Source organism: Cyprinodon tularosa, unplaced genomic scaffold (genome assembly GCF_016077235.1).
Source record: "Cyprinodon tularosa strain WSP-4 unplaced genomic scaffold, ASM1607723v1 ctg106, whole genome shotgun sequence".
Lineage (NCBI taxonomy): Eukaryota > Metazoa > Chordata > Actinopteri > Cyprinodontiformes > Cyprinodontidae > Cyprinodon > Cyprinodon tularosa.
The window spans coordinates 347,058-371,500 of NW_024037849.1; the positions used below are offsets into that span (position 1 = coordinate 347,058).

Sequence of the window (24,443 nt, forward strand, 5' to 3'; positions counted from 1 at the left end):
AGGATCGTTGTGACTCCATAGGTCTCAGGGCCTGGCTTTCGCTCTGAATAATCCTGAGTGTTAAGTAGCCAGTGTTACAGTGAGAATTGGAGAGAAATAAAGGGCGGTTTTTAATAGCTCAGAAGCGACATGCTGCAGCCGAGCGCAGACAGAGAACCGCTCAGCATTAATCAGGAAATCAGGCCCCAGTTCAACAGACAGCACAATGCCTCTAACATCTCCTTGTGTGCAAACACTAACATCAAATGCCATGTGGCATGTCCTCATCACTAACAAGCAAACTAACAAGAGACCTGGAATTCCACTCAATTAGTACCTGCTCGCTTTGTTATTAATCTGCTAGCCTCTGTGAATAGATAAGAGGAGACAGGAGGGGGGGGGAACCTGTATGGGAATAAAAACAACAACAACATTTTGTTCCGATAAATATATTAATGCCAGCAAAGTTGCTTTTTCAGGTGCTGTAATTTGACATGATATGCGAGCTATGTTCTGTCATTAGTCAGGAAAAAATTGGTGAGCAGGGGATCAAAGCAAAAAGGCACTGAGCCTGCCACTTAATTTATCACACGGCGAAAAGACAAAGGCTTTTCTCTCTGCTTCTGTCGCTTTTCAAAAGCTTCCACTCTTTTTATGACAAACTCAGTTTGCTATTTAATTTAGGGCTTCAGTCCCCAGGTGCAGAAAAGCGAGCAGGCAGGAAGTGAGAAGACGGTACTGCAGCCAGACAGGCACACAGGCAGAGAAGTATGAGAAGCAAACAGCGGGTGCAAGAGACGTCCAGGTTGGCGGGAAGTGCTGTGAGAGAGACATGTAGGCAGACAGGTGCCATGAAACCCAAGCAGCCGGGGAAGCAATAAGGCAGGCAGACAGGATTGAAAGTCGGCAGAAAATGTTATAAAGTGCAGAAAAGAACTCACGGGGCAAAGAGACGTTGGTACGCGCTAGCAGTCAGTGTTGGCAGAGCAGTTCTAAATCAGGAAAACCAGAGGAGTGTGGGAGTTTGAGCAGGTCTGGGGTCTGCTGGGCAGTAGATTGAATTATGTACTGCTGCTGGGGGAAGGAGTCCAGTAGGCAGTGGAACCTGAGCGTATGCTGTTAGCAGCGTGTGTAATAGTGCATCCACAGCCTCAGCTGGGATCCCAGCGCCTCGCAGAGGAGCTTTAATACACACACTGTGAAGACTAACTAAACAAACAGATTCCTGCTTCCACAAAGACAAGGGAGACAAGCACATGTGTTGTTCTCCGTGGCTGTGGATGTGTGTAAAAGTGTGAGTGACCCCGACGCCATGGTGATGCTTCCTGTAGCACTGACCAGCGTCAGTGCTCCATTAATTAAAGAGACGATGCGCTGGCAGGTGGCTTCACTGCCCACACTGGTAATTGGACCCTTTCTTCCCACTCTCTCCCCCCACAAAATCACCCATCTCTGCCTTTTCTTTTCTTTTCTCTGCCTCGTTCCCTCCTCCTATCTCTCAGAAACGTGCCAGTGGGCAGGCAGCAAGGCAAGACTTTGTGAAATAATGATTAGAATGGATGAAGATGAAGGGAAAGGAGTTTCACATTTTCCCACAAGCCTCTGATGGTCGGGGAATGCTGTTTGCCTTCAAGCGTCATACGACGCGACGGGAGTTTACTTTAGACAGCCACAATCTAAGAAGCCAGAACTGCAGTCATTAATGATGTGGGGAGGGGACAGAGCTGTACTTTGACAAGTTTTTGGATGTGGGTGTGCGAGAGGATCTGTGTGCACATGTGGGCAGAGATGTGAGAGTGAGATTACGTGGTGAGGAGATGGGGAAAATAACCTTGATGTGTTGCATGTGGAATGACACAATAAAGCCCGAGATGCAAAAGAAGCCTCGGTGTGTTTGGTGGTGTTTATTTTTTGCGATTCTCACCACATCACTAGGAAGGTTCTGCAGGTCATCAAAGGGGCTTTCCATGGTGTTTGTGTCCACGTTGAGAATGACCACATCCTCCAGCGAGCGACTGCATACTCTCTAAAAGACAAAATGTGGAGCTGTGATCTTGAGCAGCTGTGGACAGAAGAGAAACTTGGTAATACGGTATATAGTGTTGGAAAGTAATCAAGAGACTAGAAATCTGTGTCTCTGTCTCGTTCCACTCTCTGTTGAGTGCCGACACAAGCATGCAAAACTCTACTTAATGAGGAACTGAGTCTGTGATCAGCTGAAAGAAACAGCAAACAGAAAGACTGCTAGGAGAGCATCTGAAGACACGTAAAAGCTATGATTGAAAATCCATATTATCTAAAAAAAAAAAAAATTTTAAATCTGGATTTTTCCACCAACAAAATGTATTTCTCAACGCAAATCAGATCACACTGTGTTAAGGAAAAAATTATAAGAATATTTTTTTTCTTTATTTTGTCAGTTAAAGTATGGAAGAACCTCTTTGTGTGATGTTGACCAAGTGTTATTCGAAGTAAAGTAAATATTTTAACTTTATTTATTTTTTTATTTTTTTAATGATGTGGAAATATTTATTAGTATTTTGAAGAATAAAACAAAGATAAAAAAAAAAAAATTTAAATAGCAAGAACTTATATCAAACAAAAAAATGGAAAGATTAAACCCAATTAGATCAGATAATGATCTAAAAGTTTTCTGTTATTAATACTAATAGAAAATACTTATGCAAAATAAGTAATCAGAGTAATGATATGTTATTTAGTCAATATACTTGGGGTTCCTTATTAATGGTTTGTATATATTACAGAGAATACCTACCAAAGTGCAGGACTGGGAAAAAACCTTCTATAGCCTCACAGTTTTCTTTGGGCATCACTAACATCACTAACAGAGGTAAAGTTAACAGAGGAAGTCAAGAAGAAGAATAGCTATCCGAAGCCAATCAGTAATAAACGAGCTAAAAGTGACTGAGAATATTTTCTTTTGTTCATCGTTAGGAGCCGCAGCTACACCTGATTACAGCCTGAGCTGCAGAATTAAGAGATTACTCAAATAGAACCAATCCAACGGTGCAAAGCAAGATAAAAGATCTCAATGAGCAACTCATCCCTCCCAGATCTAATCAGGCTCTAAAGCTGATGAGAACCAGTCTGGGAAAAGTTAAACAAAGGAAATACAATTTCTAAGGTTTGGGAACCAGAGAGACTTTATAGGGAAAAATGGTTCCAAACCCCAAACTACTCCTGACCAACAATAACACTTAACTCTATCCCACATTTTTTAACCAGAGATTGAAGAGAATATATTGTGGAAAAACTTATTAGGAAAAAAAAAGCATTGTTTAAAAGGTTTGCATACTGTTACATTGGGAAAAAAGCTAATTTCAAAGAAGAATATCATGACTATAGTAAAACATGGTGGTGGTAGCGTAATAGTATGGGGCTGCTTTGCTGGATGATAAAACAGACAGACTTTTATAACTCTGCTTTCCATCTAAAATTCTTGAAGGAGAATGTCTGTACTAGGGCTGAAACAATTAATGGGATAATTGGTGATTAATCCATTATTGAAACTAATTTAGTTTGATTAATCATTAACTGGAGCTTAGAGACCGTAAAACATGCCTGCTGACAGAGAGACCCACTTAAAGCAGTAATTTTACAAATTTTTTTTTGAATAAATCTAAAAATATTTTGCATTTAAGTTGAAAAATCTTTTTCGTCTGTCAATATGCTCTATCCAGAACTCCTCAAGTGGAAAAGTTTCGGGTTCACCTGGTTTAATTTCATAAAAAGTCTTCTTTAAGGAACCTTTTCCGATCTGATTATTGATCAATTAATTGAAAAAATAATCAACAGATTAATCGATTTGCTAGATAATCGTTAGTTGCAGCCCATCATCTTAAACTTAAAGAATTGGCTTATGTAGCAGCAAAATAATTTGAACCGCATCAGCAAGAATTGCTAAAAATTATAAGAATATATAAACTAAGATCTGTGGCATGTCTATAAACAGGAAAAAACCTTTAATGTGGCCGAATGCAAAAAATTCTGCTAAGAAGAAAAGAACAAGATTCTTCCACAACGATGGACTCGCATCCAGTTCCGCAAATGAACTGGATTTGTTTTGTAAGATGTCTTAACATGTACTGCAAACTGGCTCTACATAAATAAACTAAACAGAGGTGTGTGATTAAGATGGGATTTGAACTTCCAGTTTATACAGGGGACAAAGTCATTTCAAGTAAAAACCACAAACTCTCCTGGAAAACCAGTTTTCTCACTCGTAGATGATTAAAAAAATAAAATGGGAAAGGAGAATATATAATAGCAGACCAGCTTTATGTAGCAGATGTATGGGAAACAAAGAATGTGGCTGAGAGGAAACATTTGGAGTCCAGGAGCGTTTTCTACAGAACCAAAAACATCATGCATCAACAGCAGCCCAGTGATGCTGTGCTGTGCCGTGCGCATCCTGATGGCGACAAATTCAACAATTATTTCAGTGTGGTGCAGGAAGGATGTGGGCAGGTGTGTGGTGTGTGTGTGTGTGCGGGTTTGGAGGCAGCATAGTGTGTGAATTTCTAGTTTGTCACTTTTGTGACAGCCTGTGCAGCGGAGGCTCACATGCTGATCTGGACTAATTATGTAGTGGCGGAAAGAAGGTCTGTCACGGATGCAGAGTGTGATAAATACTGCCACCGCCGCAACTGTCATACAAGTATCACACACACATACACACCCCCACGCACATGCACAAAAACACACATGTGCATAACATTATAGGCAATTACACACACACACACCTAGAAAGTAACACTCGCGCACGAGTGTTAAAAAGTGTGCGTTCTTGCGTCATGCGTTCACATAAAACAGGCGCACTGATGACGGCCTGCTCCCCAACCAACAGAGGGTTTAACAATGAAGAAGAAAAGCTCTTTGTTTGCAGATGCTTTTTCTGCCTTTCTGTCTCTGCCTTTTGTACTTTTGGTTCAGAAGCCGAGGCACACAAGCAATATAGAGTTGAAACAGACCTAAAGAAAAAAATGAGCTGTTTTAAGCATAAAATAAAGTTGGAGTTTGTGAAAAAGGTATATCTCAGTTTATGGCAAAACCCATTTAAAATGAACTCCTCTAGAATGGAGTTGTCATTCATTTATGTTATGACACAGTGAAAGAGATGCAGCAATTATCAAAACATCTCAAATCAAGATAAATGATCAAAAACGGTTTGCACATTTCCATCCACTCCTTGGAAACACAGATATAAGCTAAACATGCACATGACACTATGGTATGGTTTTATAGAAAAATGAACAGTAACATACCTCAAGTAGACTATAGTGGACGCCCACAAAGTATGGCATTGGAGCACTGAGGATGTAGAAAATACAGGAAATCTGTTATTACAATGATGTCCATCTTTAAATATTTCCAAATAACTAAACATTACAGTCACCTTATTGGATAGATATTTTGTTTTCCAAACTAAATAAAAGGTGCACTAAACAGGATATTCTAGGCCAATACTTATTTCTTCTGAGTTGACCTTCCAATTTTTGAATTTGTAAATCAAATAGGAAATACAGAAATCACATTCTTCATAGTATTTCAACTAAATTCTATTTTTAATCAAACTGCACCAGTTGATCAAACTAGATGCTGTTGGTCAATGCATTTATAGACAAAATGTTTAAAGTTCAAGGTTTTCCTAAATCTGATGAAGAAGACTAAATAAAACTTCTCTGATTTTTCAGTAATTGCCCTACCTGTCATTGGTCAGAGCTGCCTGTCTATCCATCTATATGTCGATATATGTCGATATATGTCGATATATGTCGATATATGTCGATATATGTCGATATATGTCGATATATGTCGATAGATAGATAGATAGATAGATAGATAGATAGATAGATAGATAGATAGATAGATAGATAGATAGATAGATAGATAGATAGATAGATAGATAGATAGATAGATAGATAGATGAGGTGCAGTGTGAAAGTTCAACAGGCAGGATTTTGAGAGCCATGTCATATTTGATTTTTTATAGAGCCCAAAGTTACTGCAGATATCATTAGGACATTTTGAAGCCCTTCATGGTTACTTATGTTTACTTCCTAGAAGATGAACTGGCAACAAAAACAGTTGAATCACAATATCTTGTTTATTACCCATGGTATCACTGGGCGCGACTACCTCCAAAACTCTCCTGAAATAAGCACCAGACCAAACAATGCATAATAATAAAACAATGCATGCAAAAGAAACCCACACCAAGCACTAGGGCCAGAGAATGGCAAATAAATTGAGTGGTCAATAGGAGGACATTTCTGTATTAAATATATATATATATATATATATATATATATATATATATATATATATATATATATATATATATATATATATATATATATATTTAACATATATTTTGTCTTTTAATGTGGTTTTCAAACATCTTTAGAGATGGCTTACTTGTGGAGGAACAACAGAAAATCTAATTAATTAGTCATAGAAAAGCAAAGTGAGCAGACATAGAGGCAGCTTTTGGGATGTTCCAGTCCTCTACTTTAGTATGTTTGTGTTCGGGGTCTTTTATAAACCAAAGGCTTCTAATCACCTTAAAGAAAACACGCCTGTACTGTTTATTCAACATCCAGCTCCGAGTTACAGAATTTCAGATGTAATGTAGAGAAACACAGCCAACATCTAATGTAGTTTAGTTATCGCATCAGGGAATGGAAGACACCCGGTTATTTAATAAGGTAACCATGAGTCTCTGCAGAGTGATGGAAATCACATTTCCCTGTCAGTGAAGAATAGTTTCTCTAAGTGGATTCGTCCCTCCTGGAAAAGCTCTGCACTGCACAAGCAATCCGATTCAACCTTTTACACATAGTGACGTCCACACATGTACGCTACATCTGCACTAATGCAAAGTTAACCTGAACGAATGCAGATTTTGTAGACACTACTTCTGCTCTTCGTTCAGTTTCAATCAAGTCCGTTCAGATTTGTTGGATTTGTGTTGGAAGGGAGGTAATGAACCCCTGAGAGAGTTCAGGCGATGATGAGAGCGTGCTGCTTAGAACTGCCATGAAATATAGAGTAAGGTGATCTGGTCCGTTCATTATGAGCGGAGCAGCGCTGGAGAAGGAGTACGTAAGAGAACATGAATACTGTGTGGGAGAACGTGTGAACATGTGTGGCTATGCTTTAACACGGGGATGTTAGTGGCTAAAATTGATGCATAATTGTACATGATGCGCTGTGTGGGGCTGTACGTCTGCGTGTGGAGGCTGAGCATCAGGTGCGGACGGCAAGGAGACAGCAGTGGAGGGAGAAAAGAAAGATTTTTTTCTTCATGTTGGTGATGATTGTGTTTGTGTTTTAGGGGTGGTCAGGCTTACCAGCAGTAGTCCAGAAGATGCGGAGGCAGGACCGGGATGAAGATGTGCTGCCAGTACATGGGAAAGAGCAAAGCTGCTGCACCGTGGACGCATGCAGTCAACTACACAACAAAGCAGAAAAAACAGGAGACAACTAAAACCAAACTTTCCAGACAAATAAACATTCTATCAACCAAACTGTTTTAAAAACATAACCTTTATTTCAAGATTTAAATTAGCATCTCAATATATATGGAGGTCACTGAATATGAATTAAATCAGGAAATTATTTCAGAACAAAAAATTCATATAGATTTAGTCACCTCGTGGCATGATTGTGGATTTCAGTTGATGAAATCTCAAAATTCAGTTTCTTTTATTTAATTTCTGCAATTTCTATATTAAACTAATCAATAAAATAAGGATTTTAAAGACAAAGTTGCAGCTAACAGTAAGCTATGTCCATCTACTGCACAGTATGTACACTAAATACTTGTTTGGAGGTCTTTTAGCAGAAGTTCCTACATCTGCGAGGCGTAAGGATATACAGTACCTATAGAATTAGATTTTAAAATAAAAAAATAAATCTCTCACCTAAAAAGACATTCAGACCACTGTGCAAAGGCCCGGTTCTTCACTAGCTAATGTAAGGGTGGCTTCACATTAAAAAAACAGCTGTAGCTTGTTCCCTCTACATCTCTTTATTTTAGCTCTGCGATTCTCCTCCAAACTCTCACATTATTTCTAAGTCCTCTCATGTTGTTTGTGATGTTCTTCAGGATTTTCTTCCACTTAACTTTCCTTTTTTATTTCTTTTCCTTCTATTTGACTTTTATTCCACCAGGTAAATAATTCCACTCAGAACAAAACATATTTTAATGGAATCAAAACTAAAATTTCCATCATAACAGAAAACCAATATGCTCAGACCGCATCTTGGTCAACTGTCAAGCCAGCCATCTTCCTCATGACTGCATGAGCCACAAAAACATTTCAATGTTAAAGATCCATTTGAAGAAAATTAAGTTATGGTCTTAAGGAAATTAATTTGGGATTACTTCAATATTAATCTGAAAGATATCACCCACTCTATGTGATAAATCTGACAGGTTTTTGTGATTAAGTTACTAATTGAAAAAAGTGTAGTGATCTAAAAGAAATAATCTTTTCTCAAACCAAAAATGGACAAATCTTAATGAAAACAACAACAGAAGAGAGAGAGATAAAAAGTATATGAACATTTGGATCCCAAATAGGCAAATATTCTCTTAACTTTTAGCCTTGTTTTATATTTGGATTTTAAAGTTTAAAATGGTTTATCGCCAATTGAAAAATGAGGAAACAATGAAGAGTGTTCATATTTCAAGAATCTTGTTCTGTGACCTGAACAAAAAGAGATGACAAAAGAAAAGCAAAACCAGCTCTGACAGCAGCCATAAAAATCAAAATTACCCCAACTACCCAAACTGAGATTTTACAGGGGAAAATATGGAATAATTAACCTCGTTTTTAACAAATAATGAGACGCAATCGTGTAAGGATGACATTGCTTTTCAAAGCTGCTTTTTACATTGTCAAACCAATATTACACTTAGAATTAAAGTCATTGTCTCCCATTGTCTTAAAGCAAGCGTCCCCCGCCTTTCCTGACATGACATGTCACAAAAACTCAACTATAGTAATGACCTGCAGCACACACACACGCACACACCCAGAGACGCAGCAGGAGACAGAGGCGTTAGCTCATCCCCCAGATTAAAATAACATGATTAAATATGGAAAGAGAACAGAGGTCTGAGGGGCTCCTGCGGGACTTCATTAGGGCAAATTGCCAAAGAATGAAACATGAGTTAGCCAAGAGAGACTGCGGGCTAGGCCAATACCGCCGGGACCCCCGCAGCAGCAGCCGCCGTTATACCGCTGCAGCTTTACAGCCAAAGTGTGAAGCGGACACACACTATCACACACGCACAGCTACCCGGAGACCCCCCCGCGCTCGCTGACACACAGAGTGTCACAATTGACCGGCCAAAAGCCGGAGTTCGTGGTGGCTGAATACAACCGCTGCCAGAGGAGGAGAAGAAGACAAGGGGGGGGGGGGGGGGGTGGGGCCTGTGATAAAACTCGGGCATCTAAAAAAGAAAAGAAGCATTCATGTGTTTGTGTTTCCATACCCCCCCTCCCCCCCAATTTGTTTTAACCGCTTTCATTTTTCATATCAGACGGCAAACAAAAAAAAACAATGATTTTTTCTTATTGTCTTTCTTACACAGAGTCCCACAATACTTAAGACTTAATCAACATTTAATTGGTGTCTTGCTCTGTGTATCTGCATATGCATATTCCTGCTTCCTGCTGTCTGGAAATGAAACAACAATGCCACACTCCTGTCAGGATTAATTTCTTGGCAAACAGTTTTTTTTTTTTTTCTTCTGTTAATTCTGAAAATAAATCAATGCGATGAATATTAATGAGCCGCACTGAGACGCTATGTGAAAAGGAGGGCTATCAAAACTATCACACCCTTCTTCCGTCTCGTAAGGGGGCCATTAAATCGTGATGAAGTGGGGTCACCGATCTGCCTGCGGACCTTCACTGAGACACACATGCAGGCTGAGTGAGGAGCCAACAGGCGGGTGTATTCTTCCTCTGGGAGTGCGAGACAAGCCCCAGCCATTCACTGGTACCAGGAGGTAATGGCACAGAACACCTCGCTAACCAACTCCAATTATCTCCACCAGGCCTCAAGGTGAGCCCCCCAACTGGCATGATTTACTCTCAGGTTGAAAGTGAAAACAAGAGTCTCTCTCTGCCTCTCTCCCTCTCAGGCGGGGTGGCTGGGCTCAGGGGAGCCGGCTTGGAAGGGAGTCCGAAACCTAGATTATGATTTATAACGTAAATCTAGATATTGCTCCTCTTTTATTTGTTATCTCCAAAGCGATGGAGGCAGCGGTGCGCCTCAGATAAAGCAACTTGGAAAGAACTCCACAGGAATAGTTCACATATTTGTTTCCCAAACTCAGATTAATACAAACCCTTGTGTCCTTGTGCAGGTTTTAGAACAAATGAGGCAAAAAGCAAAACGGGAGATAAATTGAAAAGGAAAAAAGAAATCATACTTTCCCCCCCCACACTTTTTTTTTCTTCATTTAGAGGAGAGCTTCACATGAGAGTGGGTCATAAGAGGCTAAGGCTGATAAAATATTTGCCAGGCTGATAAATAATAGATGAGTGGAGCCAAATGGCTTACACGCTCCACAAAAGACCTGGGTGCTTAATATTCCATTCAATGGAGAATCACAGATACAGTCCCCAAGAACAAATACAGGATTAGGTGCTGGGTCCAGTCCTCGGGGACCAGGGCTCTGCCCGGTAATGAGGGGCTGCCTGCCTCTTATGCTGAGTGTGTGCTTGTGTGTTGCCCCCTCCGCTGAGAGAAGCTAACCGATTATACAGCGACAGACTGCTTCAAAAAGCAGTCAAGGTCTTTGGTTTTGCCCTGAGAGCTTTTTAGTGTGCTGTGGCTTAGGCGGAAAGTGCCCAAACTAACGCTGGACCCATTCAGTGAGACTAAAGGACGATCAGACTAGGAGGAGACAGACGGAGGGACTGAATAACAGAAAGGGAGGAGGGAAAAGTTGGCAGGAATAAAGATAAAAGATAGATGTAAGCTCTAAAACAGGATCCTGAGACTTCCCACATCCTATGGTCAGTTCTACAGCTTCATTCATATTTGATGCAAAGAATGCAGAGCTCAAACTATCATGTAGTTTTACTCCATTAAGTTATAATTTAAAAAAAGTATCTTAATCACTAAAATTTGCACCATGGATGGAGATCAGAGAAAGCCAAAGTCCACCCAACTGTTGAGTTGTATCTTTTGGATGCAGAGTGTTAATCTATACCACCTTAAATATAAAACAACAAGAAGCTTTCTTGGTCTTTTGAGCCTGTCAAATTTCACACATGAACACTGCAGTTCAATGTATTGTGCAGCTCTGACAATAAAAATCTACTTTATGTGAACAAAGTGTAATTGATTTTTAAAAAAAGATGCTATATATCAGTATAACATGGCCTGAAGGTTATATACTGTACCATTTTTCCTGCTTTCAAAGTGCAGCCCCATGTGTGTGACAAAATTTAGAAAGCTCAGGAAATCGGCAAAATATTATATTCATTAGCGTAAAAATAATTAAATACTGTTAACGGCTGCCAAAACGATTCAATATATGTCACTAGAATTTTATGCTATAGACCAACACAAGGTAGAACAAACTAAAAGGAAATAAACTGATGCAATAGATGGTTTTAACCAATATTTACTAACTAAAACCTGTTAGCTGTACCCAGCTGTATTCAGCCACCATGAGTTGGAGAAAAGTGTTTTTCCACAGAAAGGGCTACATATTTTGAGGTGTGTCCACCAGCTTGTGCACATCTATAGTCTGTATTTATTTAACTCATCTTTACAGTACAGCTAAAGCTCAGGCAGCTTGGACGGACAGTGTCTATGAATGTCAATTTTTGATCCTTGCCCCAGATTCTTATTTGGATTCAGGTCTGGACTGTAGTTGGGCAAAGCTGATGCATAAATATGCTGCGATATGAAGCATTCCTCTCTGGCTGGAGGTTTAGGGTTGTTGTTCTACTAGAAGGTGAACCTCTCCCTGGGTCTTTTAAGCTTTGCTTCTAGGGTTTCCTTGTCCTGGCTGAAGAAACGTACTCCCACAGCATAATACTGCCACCTCCATGTTTTATACTATTGGAATGGTGTGATAGTGGGTATATGACTGGAGCCCTCACTGGAATAAAGGTTTCATTATTGAGATATGGATCTCTGGAGCTTCTCCAGACTCACTACAGCCATCTAAGCTGCTTCTCTGACTAATGCTTTAATTGCCCTACTTTTCTGTTGATCTGGACAGTTTTTGTTTGACGGATTGAAAGCTAGTCTTTTTGGGTAACTTATTGAGAAGAGCTCTTTGAGTCGGTTGAAGCTTGGAATATTGTTTTAGAAGCTAGCCCTGCTTTAGATATCTCCAATACTCCCTGACCTGTGTGTTGTGTGCAACTGAGGGGAAGGAGGAGGGGAAAATTCCCATGTATCCCATGCATCATTTTTCTTTATAACCATTTCCCTTAATTTCACCCTTAGTTAGTCAAACATTGAAGGTCTTCTTTTCCAAATGTAACAAACAGCTCAGCAAAAAGGGATACGTTCTCAAGAAATCTAATATGCGCATCTTGCCTAGCAGCTGAAATAGCCGCCAACATCATATTGAACTTATTGTACATCGTTATTCTTCACTGGATGTGGAGTAAACATGAAACTGCTGAATCTTATTCACGGACTTTGCAACAGACAGTAAAGCAGACTTAAAGCTGTAAAATATACTCTGCTTCCCTAACTGGACTTGTTCTGACTGTAAAGAAAACAGATCGCAGGAAAAATGGCTTCTGCTGCAGGCGGTGTAATTTAATTTGACAGGAGGAATGGTATCAACATAGCTGCTCTTGACCTTCTCACACCAGCTTTAAACGCTCATTTCCCCTCAACTAGGCTTTTCCTTCCAACCCCATCCCCACACAGTTCCAAGCTCAGGTCCAAAGGGGCTGCTAACAGTACTTTATACCAACTGAACATTTTCATACTTCTTGATACTAAAGCTACACTATTTACTATTAGGAGGAAATAAAATGATTCAGTCTTTTTTTAAAGTTCTTTCCTGTAAAAATCTGATTTTGCCATTTCATTCTTTTTAGCTCAGTTTATTCTGAAGCTCAAACATCTTCCTCTATAGGTTTTCCAAATGAAGTCCATATATATGCAACATATAGCTGTTCTTTGAAGGCCAGAGGTGTTTGTTGGAGAACATTAGTGAGCAAACGGCTGCATGAAAGACACCTAAAGGTTGGGTTATGATTGATGCACGTCTCTTTGCAGCTCTTAAACTCTATGTAGCATTTTTCCTGCTGCACTGAATATTCCGGCTGACTCTAGTACGCAAAGAAAGGGAGCTGACGATACCACACTACACATAGAAGAATAATAATATTAATACATTTGATTTATACTGCACTTTTCATCAAAAGGACCTCAAAGTAATACAAAAAAGAAAAGCATAAAAAAAAAATACATAAATAATAATAATGACAAAAAAATATCTAATTATAATAAAAGCTGTTTTAAAAGAGAAAAAAAAAACATTTCAAGGGGACCAAAAGATTTGCTAAAAAGAAATGTTTTAAGGCCTTTTTTAAAACACTCAGCGGATTGAGGTAGAAGTAGAAGACAGCTGTTTCCACAACTTCAAAGCCTCATTGTGCCATTTAGGAGGGACAGTAGCTTCTTTCCAAGAGTTGCTCTTCATCGATCGTACTGATATTTTCAGACATCTCTAGATATTTAGATTTGCAAACTCTCGACAGTACAAGCTGTCGCTGGTCCACAATGTTTTTCGGTGCACGTAATTAGGAAAATTCCTGGAAAATAAGGTCATGAGGAGGGGAGTAGAAGCAAATATAAGGTAATTTGGACCTTGTGGATACCTCAAGCATAAAGGATTTAGACAGGTGCAGTGGTTAAGATTGAAAGGAAAGGACGTGCAGGTGGCACAGTGGTTAGTGCACAAGACCCATGTATGGAGGCCTTAGTCCTTGATGCGGCTGACCCAGGTTCGAATCAGGCCTGCGGTCCTTTGCTGCATGTCTTTCCCCCTTTCTCTTACACCCTGTCCTGTCAGCCTGCTGTCAGAAAAAAGCAGTCACTAGTGCTGTAAGAACTAAAAAAAAACTTACAAAAAAAAAAAAAGATTTGAAGGAAAATAGGTCCTAGTCTGGTTATAAAACATATTATATCCTTTGTTCGTTTTAAAGAGCACAAATATTCCTACCAAGAAGGTGTAGAAGGAGAATCTTTATAAGGGAAGCATTCCTGAAGAGCTGCATAGATCCACAACACAGTTGGGAATGTTGTTGGCAGGACAACAATTGTACATGCACTGCACAAATCTAGCTTTATGAAAAGTGTCCCTGTATGTAGCTGTCCACAACTGATGCACAGCAAAAATGTAACAGAAGCTACTTTACTCTAATGAGACAAACAGGACTTTTATTGGTAAACATGTAAAACAAAATCTCTAAGGAAAAACTGCAGTTGTTAATCTACTCAAACACAAACCCACTGTTAAACTGAGAGTTTAAAAAGTATGCAGTGGGGATGGTTTCCTTCATTAGTGACAAGTTAGCTGGAATGTGGCTGGAGCTACATATATTGGATGCTGCAAACAGTCAGAGCTTAAATAAACAGATGAGATCTAAGTATGTATAGTGTCTTGAAACTATAAATATCAAGGACAAAATGTTATTTCATATGCTCCAGTCTAAAAAGGAAATTTAATATTATATTTATAAATTCATAATAAAATCTTATATTTCGATAAATTCATATTGTTTATTTGATGTTAATGACAACAAATGAAAATAAATTCTCATATCAGAAATATTAAATATTTGAAAATCAAATTGCATCCCTTCCTCACTTTGTTCAGTTAATTCTCATCCGCATTATCAAAGTCCTTAAGCATGTGGTTTCCCTCTCACGTCAGTTCTGATAAGTCACAATTCATGGCAGACTGCTTTCACGTGTTGACAGTTGTCCAAAGCTGCCTACGACAAAACCTTGCACATAGGAGGGCAAGACAAGAAAGGGCATGCAAGGGTGTGCATGTCAGATAACTAGGTCCCAAGTCACATTAATAAGAGGCCAAGGGAAGGAATAGGGCAAAGCTGGGTCAGTAAAACAAGTTACACAAGTCAAAAAAAACCGCACCCTGGAGAGGATTTGGGAAAAAAGATTCTAAGATGGGTGGGGGGGAGAGATTCACAAAGATTGAGTGCAAGCTGAGATAGAATGCTTTCAAGAACACCACAATCACAGACGTATAGACATGTAGCGAGAGAGTGATGACAGTGGACATTTATATGTCAAGGACATATGAACAATAGAGAAGCGTCAGACAGGAGACGTTGGGTAAGAGAAAGAAACAAGACGTGAAAAAGCTGGAGATCCAAAGCTGGCTCTCTAGAGCAAGGTGATATTGCTTCCTTTGAGAAATAAGGCCTGACAGGCTGATGAGAGGGCTCTTCACCGCGTTGGCTGAAGCAGGCAGAGTGCCACAGTCAGTGATGGGGGCTTGGGATGAAAGACACTGGTGGGGTGGTGGTCCATTGTGGTTTCTGAGTAGAGAATGGAACGATGCACCCCATAACCGGGCTTTACAGGAGCACTTCATGCTTCCTGCAGCTGACCAGCTTGAGACATGCAATGCTTTTTAAAAACAGGACATTGCACCTCTGGCAAAACAGCCAATAAGCACCGGGCATGGATGTAAGATCATGTGTATTCCTGTTCTTTCATGTGCTGCAAACTGCGCCTGACCGAAAACCATGAAAATGCAGGGTTATGGGGGCATGCTACACCAGGCCCAACTTCGAAGGCAAAAGCCATATTAAAACCTACATAACCTGAGTCAGTGGCAATGTTTTTTCCCTTCCACTCCCATGTTTCAGAATGACGCCTGAGAAATGACTGAGTGTGTGAACAGCTGCATGACTTAACATGTTCACACTTCTTCCAATACTTTTAAAAAATCTATCTATCTTTTGGTCACACAGTAACAATACCTTTCTGAAGATGATTGGATATCATTTTTAGAGAACTTGAACAGCAAATTAACAAATCATCTCATATATTAGGGTTTGTAATGAAATGGTAATGATAAGATATTCAAGGTTAGTGCATTTTAAATTGGGATTCAAGAAATCATCTACATTTTTCATGGTAATCTTCCCAATTGAATAACCAGCACCTGTATGAACGTGTTTAACGCCTAGGGCCAAGAGTAATCATGGAGTGCAAAATACTTTTTACATTGGCTGCATTCTGGAACCAAACAAATTTAACTTTAAAATGTATGTAAAGGATTTAAGAATAAAAATAACTTACGAGTATAATCTATGCATAAACTCCTACATATTCATGTTTTTTGAGTATGTAAGCATTAGCAAGTAAGAAACTTAAGAGTTATTAGACTTCTTTGAAAAAAAGCATCTCCTCCTTCCCCTTTAGTTCTGTACATTCCATTTTTTCGCATTGTTACGTACCTTATACGCTGTGTTGGCCTCCCTCCTCTGAGCTGAGGCGCTGAGAAGTGAAACTCAATATGGCTATCTTTACAACTGTCTGAAATCAAACAGCTTGTGTCAAGCCTCGTGGGCCAACTATAACCCAGCGAAACGAGGTAGATTGCATAGGAGGAGAGAAGCAAGAGCAATAGAAAGGTTGTGCATCATCAATTCACCCCTCCCATTTAACTGTCAAACAGGTCTCACAGGCAAAGAAGAAGGAGAGGGGGCAAACGGACACAGGAGATCCTCAGTACATCACACAGAATACAATATACGAGTAACTAACAAATAAAAAAAGCATGGACAATTAGATATGTGTGTCTACTGAGGTACAAAGAGGGAAACGATGTTCCACTGAGAGGTGTAAGGGGGGGGAGGTGATTGAATGTTCATGCCATTGAGCCCAAACAACAGATAAAACATCTGTAATAGGATTGAATCCTCTGAAAGAGAAGACAATGTCCAATAGTGAAAAGACATTACTAGAGAGTGAGTAGCAGATGGACAGAAAAATAATATGTCACAGGGAAAGTATAACTAAGATAGAGAGAGCCGGCAGAGGCAGAGAGAAGTTAGGGAAGGAGAGAAGAGGAACAAGAGGAAAAAAGCTGGAAACCAGGAGACAGCTGGCACTCTAGGGCACGGTGGATGGATAGCTCCTTGTTAGCATAGGCCTGACAGCCTGATGAGAGGGCTGCTGTCAGCCGGCGCTGGCCGATAGGCAGGGCAGAGGCTGGGCTCCAGAGCTGGAGGGGGGGGCTTGGTAGATGAAAGACACGGGTGGGGGTGGTGGCGGCGGTGGTGGGGTCCTCCCTGCTGACTAGTTAGTAGAAGGACTGATGCACCCCCTATTATACGGGCCTATGACAAGGCTGCACTCATGCCTGGCTGCCGCCCCGGCACCACCACCGCATGGCTTTTTAAAAACAGCGGTACCATTCACCTCTGGTCACAAAACAGCAATAAGTCCACCGGCGCATGGATGTAAGATCATGATTTATTCCTTTGCTTTCGGCTGCTTGCAAGACGTGGCAGCCATGTACCGACAAACTGACATGCAGGGTTCACTGGGGGCTTTAGCACAGGCTGCACCTTCGAAGGCAGAATATATATAAATACATGAGCTGTGATGTGTTGGATTGTTTTTTTTTTCCCTTTCCCACTTTCTTTCCCATGTTTCTGAGACGCTGGAAAGGCGGAGGTGGTGGAAAGCAGCTGGATGTACCTAACGACGTTTCCAACAATATCTTCCAATATCTCCTTTAATAAATCTACTATCTGTTGGATCAGACAGCAGAAACAGAACCCGTCCCTCAAATGAGTGATAACACTCATTTTAAGAGAACTCTGACAGCAATTACACATCTCTCATCCTTTTAGGCGTTTGATCACATGACAATGGCGCGGGTAATGAGTAGAGATATTTTCGGTTAGGTGCATATGTATACACTTAGCTGGTTTCAAGAATCATGGCAGCCATTTGTGCTCCAACCAGGAGGTCAATCTATCCCAACAGCAAAAAATAACGCATCACAGGAGCGGTAATAACACTAGGCCAGCGAGTAATCCCACTGGGGATGTGAAAATACCTTTGTTCTACATTGGCTGACATATATAGCAACCAAACCAAAACACTTCTCCCTGAGGAAGATGGATGGATAGACGAGGGGATGAAGAATAACAGAGGATGAAAGGCTTACGGAGGTAAAGGTCTGATGCTAGAGCTCCTAAAATATTCTGCTGGCATATATTTGCAATAAAAGCAAAGCAGGGTTTGTCTTCAAGTTACAGAAAGCTGTAAATCACAGACCTTCTGTGTGCTAAAAAGGAAAACATTCTCACCCCCCCTGAGTCTGATAATTCACATCATGTTCTGCTTGTGTCACAGCACAAGGTGCTGCCTCAGAGGTGCTGCCGGTCTGAGCTGAGGAGGGGGAGACAGGTGAAATTCTCAGAGGGATGGGTAATCTTTACAACTGCTCCTGATTATAGCTCCAAAGAGAGACCTTGGGAAGAGTTCCCTGCAGTGCCAAACTCCACTAAAGGGCCCCAGCTGCTAAACCTTCTGCAGACTTGTAGATTGCATTGGCAGGAGCAGCTAAGCTACAGATACAAATAGAAGTTAGATGACATCACTTCCCTCTCCCATCTAATCTGTCATAAACATTTGGCTCTGCCTCATCAGCTGCAAAGATAACGAGGGAGAGGGGGAGACGGACACAGAGAGATCCTCCCTCTCACACACAGAAATGACTCTAAATTATAAGAGTAAGCTAAGACATGTAATAATAGATAATTTAAGGCGTTTTGGACATTAATATGCTGTGCTTATGTGGTACAAAGAGAGATATAAACCCAAGCTTCAGCCTGAATTTCCCAGCCTTTCAGAGATGGGTGACTAAAGGGAGGGGCGGAGGGTGAAGTGGAATGGCTTCAGCTCACTCTGAGCAACTATCAAACCATGTCAGATAAATACTGCCGTCGTAATATTTAGGGTTTGAAATCCATCTGGAATATTGATGAAGCCAATCATGTCCAATCTATTAAACAGTCCTTACTTATCTTAGATTCAGTTGTAGTTGGATAATTTGGCATTCGTATCTTTATTAAAGCATGACGCTGCAGGACTGCAGTTCAGCAATCCATTTAGAAATGACTTCTGAAGTGCAGAAAGCCATGGTAACAAGCAGAGCTGCGTGGTACGAATAAAAGCTTTATCTATCGAAATTATTGATATTTTTACCATCCTTTGGTGTTTTCTTTTTGCTAATGAGAGCACAACATTTTTTTGTCATTTTTCAGTTAGGGAATCCCTTAAGGCAGGAGCTAACACCCTGCTCCAGACTGCTCAACTATGTACAGATATTCATCAATAAATCTGAAAAGACTGCAGCATTAGAATTAAAACGTTGAGGTGAACATTCATTAATGTCCATTTCTGATGATATTAGAGATTATGAGAGAAAATTAAATGATTAGAATATAACACTAAACCATTGATGATTTTTAGAACAGATGGATTCTACGTTTATGGCATTCAAATAATTATATAACACAAAACTACCACTGCTACATAACCTGGTTGTTTATTCGGTTCTCCATCCAAGCATATTAATGGAAAGTAAAAAAAGAAAAAAGAAGTGAAAGAAAAAACTTGTGCTTTGACAAATGTGCATCGGCAGTAATCACAGCCAGGAGAGGACAGTGGAGCAAACTCTGATCCAGAGTTTGGGGAAAATTCAGAAGCGTAGACCTCCATGGGGGTCAGAGCCGCCTCACAAACTCATACAGTCAGGGTTTAAACAACTGAACAGTTTTTTTTCCATTTGGGAATTAAGATCTGAGAATGTAGGGAACAAGCAGAAGAACTCCAAACTGAAGTTCCTGATTAGTGATGATTTAAATTACCATCCTAACTATAGATGTTTGTCCCCTTGTTATATCAAGTTCAGCATCTTAGCAACCATTAACATGCAACCTTTACAGCTCCATCATGCTTCCTTTTGCTGATGGAGATCCTGATTTATATCTCAGCAGGACTCACTATTTGACTAAACTGTCAGTTTGTCAGTGATGATGGTGTTACTGCGCCCCATCGGCTTGCAAGCCGACCTGATCTGAAGCCAGTGGAGGATCTATGAGCGTCAAGCATGAGAGGAGATGACCAGAGGGCTTATCTCAAAGCTGGGTGTCAACTACACCTCAACAGAACCTCAGTAGAACCACAGGCCTTATTGTCCCATATTCAGTATATATACTATACAGTATATGCCTATTAGTGGCCTGATTTCTTTTTATTAAATCTATTCTTTGATTAGCTTATTTTTATATTTCATTTTCTGAGAAACTGAGGTAAATGGTTTATTAAGCTATAACCTCCAACTTTAAAAAGTTATAAAAATATTAGGGATAAATGTGTAAATGAATTAACCTTAGTCTGACAGCAGTTATTGATGTTATTCTAATTTACTCCAAAACATTAAAGCATAAAATCACAAAAACTCTTACAACAGCTTTAACAGCAATATTAATATTTTAAGTCGATGCCCTATTCTAGTTGTTTTCCAGCTTATTTCAAGCCTTTGCCTTCGAGGCTCCATAATCAAAACAAGAGGATGACTTGGGAGGAACCAACTCACAGTGCTAAGCTTCCTTGAGGTAATGATGATGCGCCGTTCGTGCAGCATGCTAGCGTAGAGCTGGAGCATGTTGTTGATGTCCACAGCCACAAAGTACTCAGTCAGGTTCCTCTGGAGATAGACAACAACACAACATGTCTTTAGGCTCTAAAATGTCAACACTATCATCACTGCATAGACTGTGAGAGCCTGATTAATGCTAAGGCGCTGTTTAAAAGAAGAAATGACTAGAGAGATTGATTTACATTAAAAATAAATGGTAAGAAGTGTGTTTTCCAGCTGCATTCATGCCTGTGATCCATCCATAACAGTTAGATTTGGAAAACAGATCACATTTCACTCAACGTCAGCCTGAGAGACTGATAATTGCTGTCATCTTGTGTCCCTTGCCATAAAAATTTGAGCTCGAATTTAAACACAAAAATCAACAAAGAGCATGTGCTCGGTTTGAATCCTCTATGCCAATCACTGAACTTCAACATTAAAGCACAAGCACCGCAGGAGATAAATCTGAAACAAGAGGATGATGCAATAATTTCAAACGGTGACATGTGTATTAGATTAAAAACGATTAGAGGCAGAGATGTTTCCATAAGGGAGGGATTTCTCCATCTCCTTTTGTCTCTTCGTCTCCCTTTTTTCCACGAGCACTTACACTCTCTGGGATGGTTGGCAGTCCATTGATATCCGGGGCGATGAAGTAGGAGTGCTGCAAAAACACAAACATGCAGGAAAGAGAAAAGGGAAGGTCACAAGTGAGGCATAGCACTTATTCAGAAGAGAATGAGGGGAAGAGGGGAGAAAAGGGCCGTTCACTTTGTTGAATGATTTATGGCTCATCTTCTGCTCTGTCTATATGAATTGCTGAGCTGGTGTCTGAACCGTGGCAATGCTTTTATCAGGCCTGCAGAACAGAGAGAGCTGAATAGCAGCTCTGCTCCCAACAGACACACACTGTGGTGATGTCTCCGGTGAAAAACTGAGTCTTTATTTAAGCATTAAAAAGGTTTGTGGAGCACCAACACACACTCACACCAACCAATATGTGCACATGCGCTTCTCTCTACACACACTCAGGTTGTTTAGAGGATCACAGGGCTGCCTGTCTCACTTTGGGAGAGCAGGGCAGGTTCAGTGTTCAGATCAAAGGGGTCTGAGAGAGGTGCTGTTTGCAGGTAGACAAACCACCAAGAGAAACACACTGTTGCGTCTCTCCATACTCACAAACACACACTCCTGAATCCTAGGTACACCTGCATTTCTCTGGGCTATCACTCAACCATCTGTTGCAGGTCGCCGTAAAAAAATAAATCCTGTGATCTCAGTGAAATTTCTCATGCAGAAACTTTCATAGAGCGCTGATTTGTGTCTAATATTCTTGTACTTAAGCAACGATTTAGAAATATCTATTGCTTCCTTGAAAAGTCGAGAATCTTTTCTTGTAGTCGGGGCGAAGACGACTGACATGGGGTGTGACATGTAACAATCAATACTTATAAAACAAAATAAAAACATAATAGAAATAAGAATAAAAAGATAAGTCACAAGAAAATGAAAATCCCAATTAAAAGATTGTTTTCATACAATATTGAAGAAGACAACTTCAATTTGTTATGTTTTTTCATAAAAAACATGACAAAGCCAAGCACATTATTGCAAGAATAGAATCCCAACTATAGAGTATGGAGGTGGCAGCATCATGTAATGGGAATGAAGTAAAGACTGGTGTACTTCACAAATGTCACCAAGAATCTTTGTTTTTTTCTTTTTGCAACAGCTGCCATATATGATTTGAGGGCTAAAAATAGGTAAAATAGGAAATATTTTAGTCTGATCAGAATTTCTTTGTAGGTAAAATGTCTTTTTCAACAATGTATGTAAACCTTTGGTCTTGGCTGTATGGAATAACACAAATATAATAAAACATTAAGAGCAAAAAACATTAGTTTAGAATAACAACTCAAATCAAAGCATCTGGATTACTAATAAAGGACACATTTTTATAGAAAGACCAAAACAATGACATGATTTCACCCATGCAGGAAACATGTGGACAGAATTAAAAAGACTTTTTAATAAAATCATTTCCTAATAGTTTCCCTAAATCTGCTCCTACTTTAAAACACACTTTACATCCAATTTTATTTAACTTTACACAAACAAACTTATTGAAACTGTAAATAATATTTAAAGAAAAATAGCACAGTTCGGAAGAATTTGTTTAAAAATAACCCAAAGGTTTACCCCTTTAAGTGCAAAGTTTACCCTAAACTTTCAATCTTGGGTAATTTTGCCAAATAAAACCTCAATTATTATTATTATTATTTTTTTTTTACAAAATAGTTTTGTATAAGGGAAATACAAAATTGCAAGTTTATTTATTTAACTGAAAAAAAACAGGAATTGAAATTAAATTATTGACAAAGAACTTAATTTAACTTTGTAGTCAGAGTGGATTTAAATATTAACCAAATAAGACAAACTTATTTTTGAAGGAGGTTTTGTTATTGTAATGAAAATGATCAGTTAATTAGATTTAACAAACCTAAGGTATCTGACATTAAATAATCTCTTGATTGTTTTAAATCTTAAGTTCATTTTTTTATCTAAAAATTTGAACATTTGGACTTTTTGTCGGATGTCAATACAAGTGAATGTAGTATTTTACACTTGATAACATGGAAAAATTATTTTACTGGTTTGTTTTTTAAGACTTCTGCTCTGTTAGTGAATAATTTCTTCACAGTAAGTACTAGTCTCATTTTAGTGGTGCAATCCCAAGTTGAATGTTGTTGTTTTTTCCCCATCTTTAGTTTTAAAACAATGTTTTATGCACTGAGTTGTTTCCTATCCACCACCGCATTGTGTCCATTAAAAATTACCATTGGTAGAAGTTTAATCAAACTGGACACAGTATTATCACTGTATTTCTTTAAGGTACTCTCTTACAACTTTACTGGATGTCGTTTTATTTTTGGTTTCTGTTGATTTTTCTTGTAATGGGCTGAAAATTACAAACCTTAATGTCAGTTAATTCAATCAAAGGGGATATTAGATGCACCTTGAGCCCCAATATCTGAGAAATATTAAACAAACACTATATTTTCCTCTAAGTGGGTGTTTATGAAGTGATAAACACTCGGAACAATTATCATAAGTAAACACTTGGTTTATTCCCTGAGGATGGTCATTGTTGAAGATAAGCAGAATAAACACTAGACTGAAACAAACACTCAGAGCTGTGCCTCCAACTCATATTTTCTTTTCTTCCTTTTTTTATTCAAGAAAGAGAAAATAGAAAAAAAAAATTTCTTCTAGTCTAATAAACCAGGCACATGTGAAAAGTTAAAATTTCTCATCTATCATATACAGCTACAGTTAGAGGAAAATGCATGTAATTAAATGTTACCTTTACTCTGGGTTATTATTAAAGACTGTATTCCTAGTTAAAAACAGCTGCAGAAACTGAATTAATTTTATTTCAATATTTAATTTATTTGGAGAATAATAGTCAACTAATTATTAATCAGCTGCAGAGATGCACCAAGAAACCTGCTAATGATCACAAACTGATCATTTTCAGCGTGACCAGTTGAACCACCCACATGTCAGTGAATGCACCACGTAACAGATCCCAGCTGGCAACAACCTTCTTTGCCGCTGATGTCACTGAGTGAAGACAACTTTTTAAGTATCAGTATAGGAGAAGCAGGAAGATGTTAAATGATTTCACTATTTACTGCACTTGTCAAGGTTTGTATTTGCATTTCATTCATGGTGG

At 39.3% G+C, this 24,443-nt stretch overlaps 1 protein-coding gene across 2 annotated transcripts in view; it reads right to left on the reverse strand.

Annotated features, from left to right (window-relative positions):
- The window catches only part of dennd1b (DENN/MADD domain containing 1B), a 162,730-nt gene that overhangs the window by 57,812 nt on the left and 80,475 nt on the right, over positions 1–24,443 (reverse strand). For both annotated transcript variants that reach the window (XM_038286374.1, XM_038286379.1), the window contains 5 exons: positions 21,318–21,371; positions 20,663–20,773; positions 7,353–7,453; positions 5,265–5,310; positions 1,904–2,005 (listed from right to left, as the gene is read on the reverse strand). In XM_038286374.1, the coding sequence (XP_038142302.1) occupies positions 1,904–2,005; positions 5,265–5,310; positions 7,353–7,453; positions 20,663–20,773; positions 21,318–21,371 (414 nt within the window). The remainder of the gene's footprint in view (positions 1–1,903; positions 2,006–5,264; positions 5,311–7,352; positions 7,454–20,662; positions 20,774–21,317; positions 21,372–24,443) is intronic.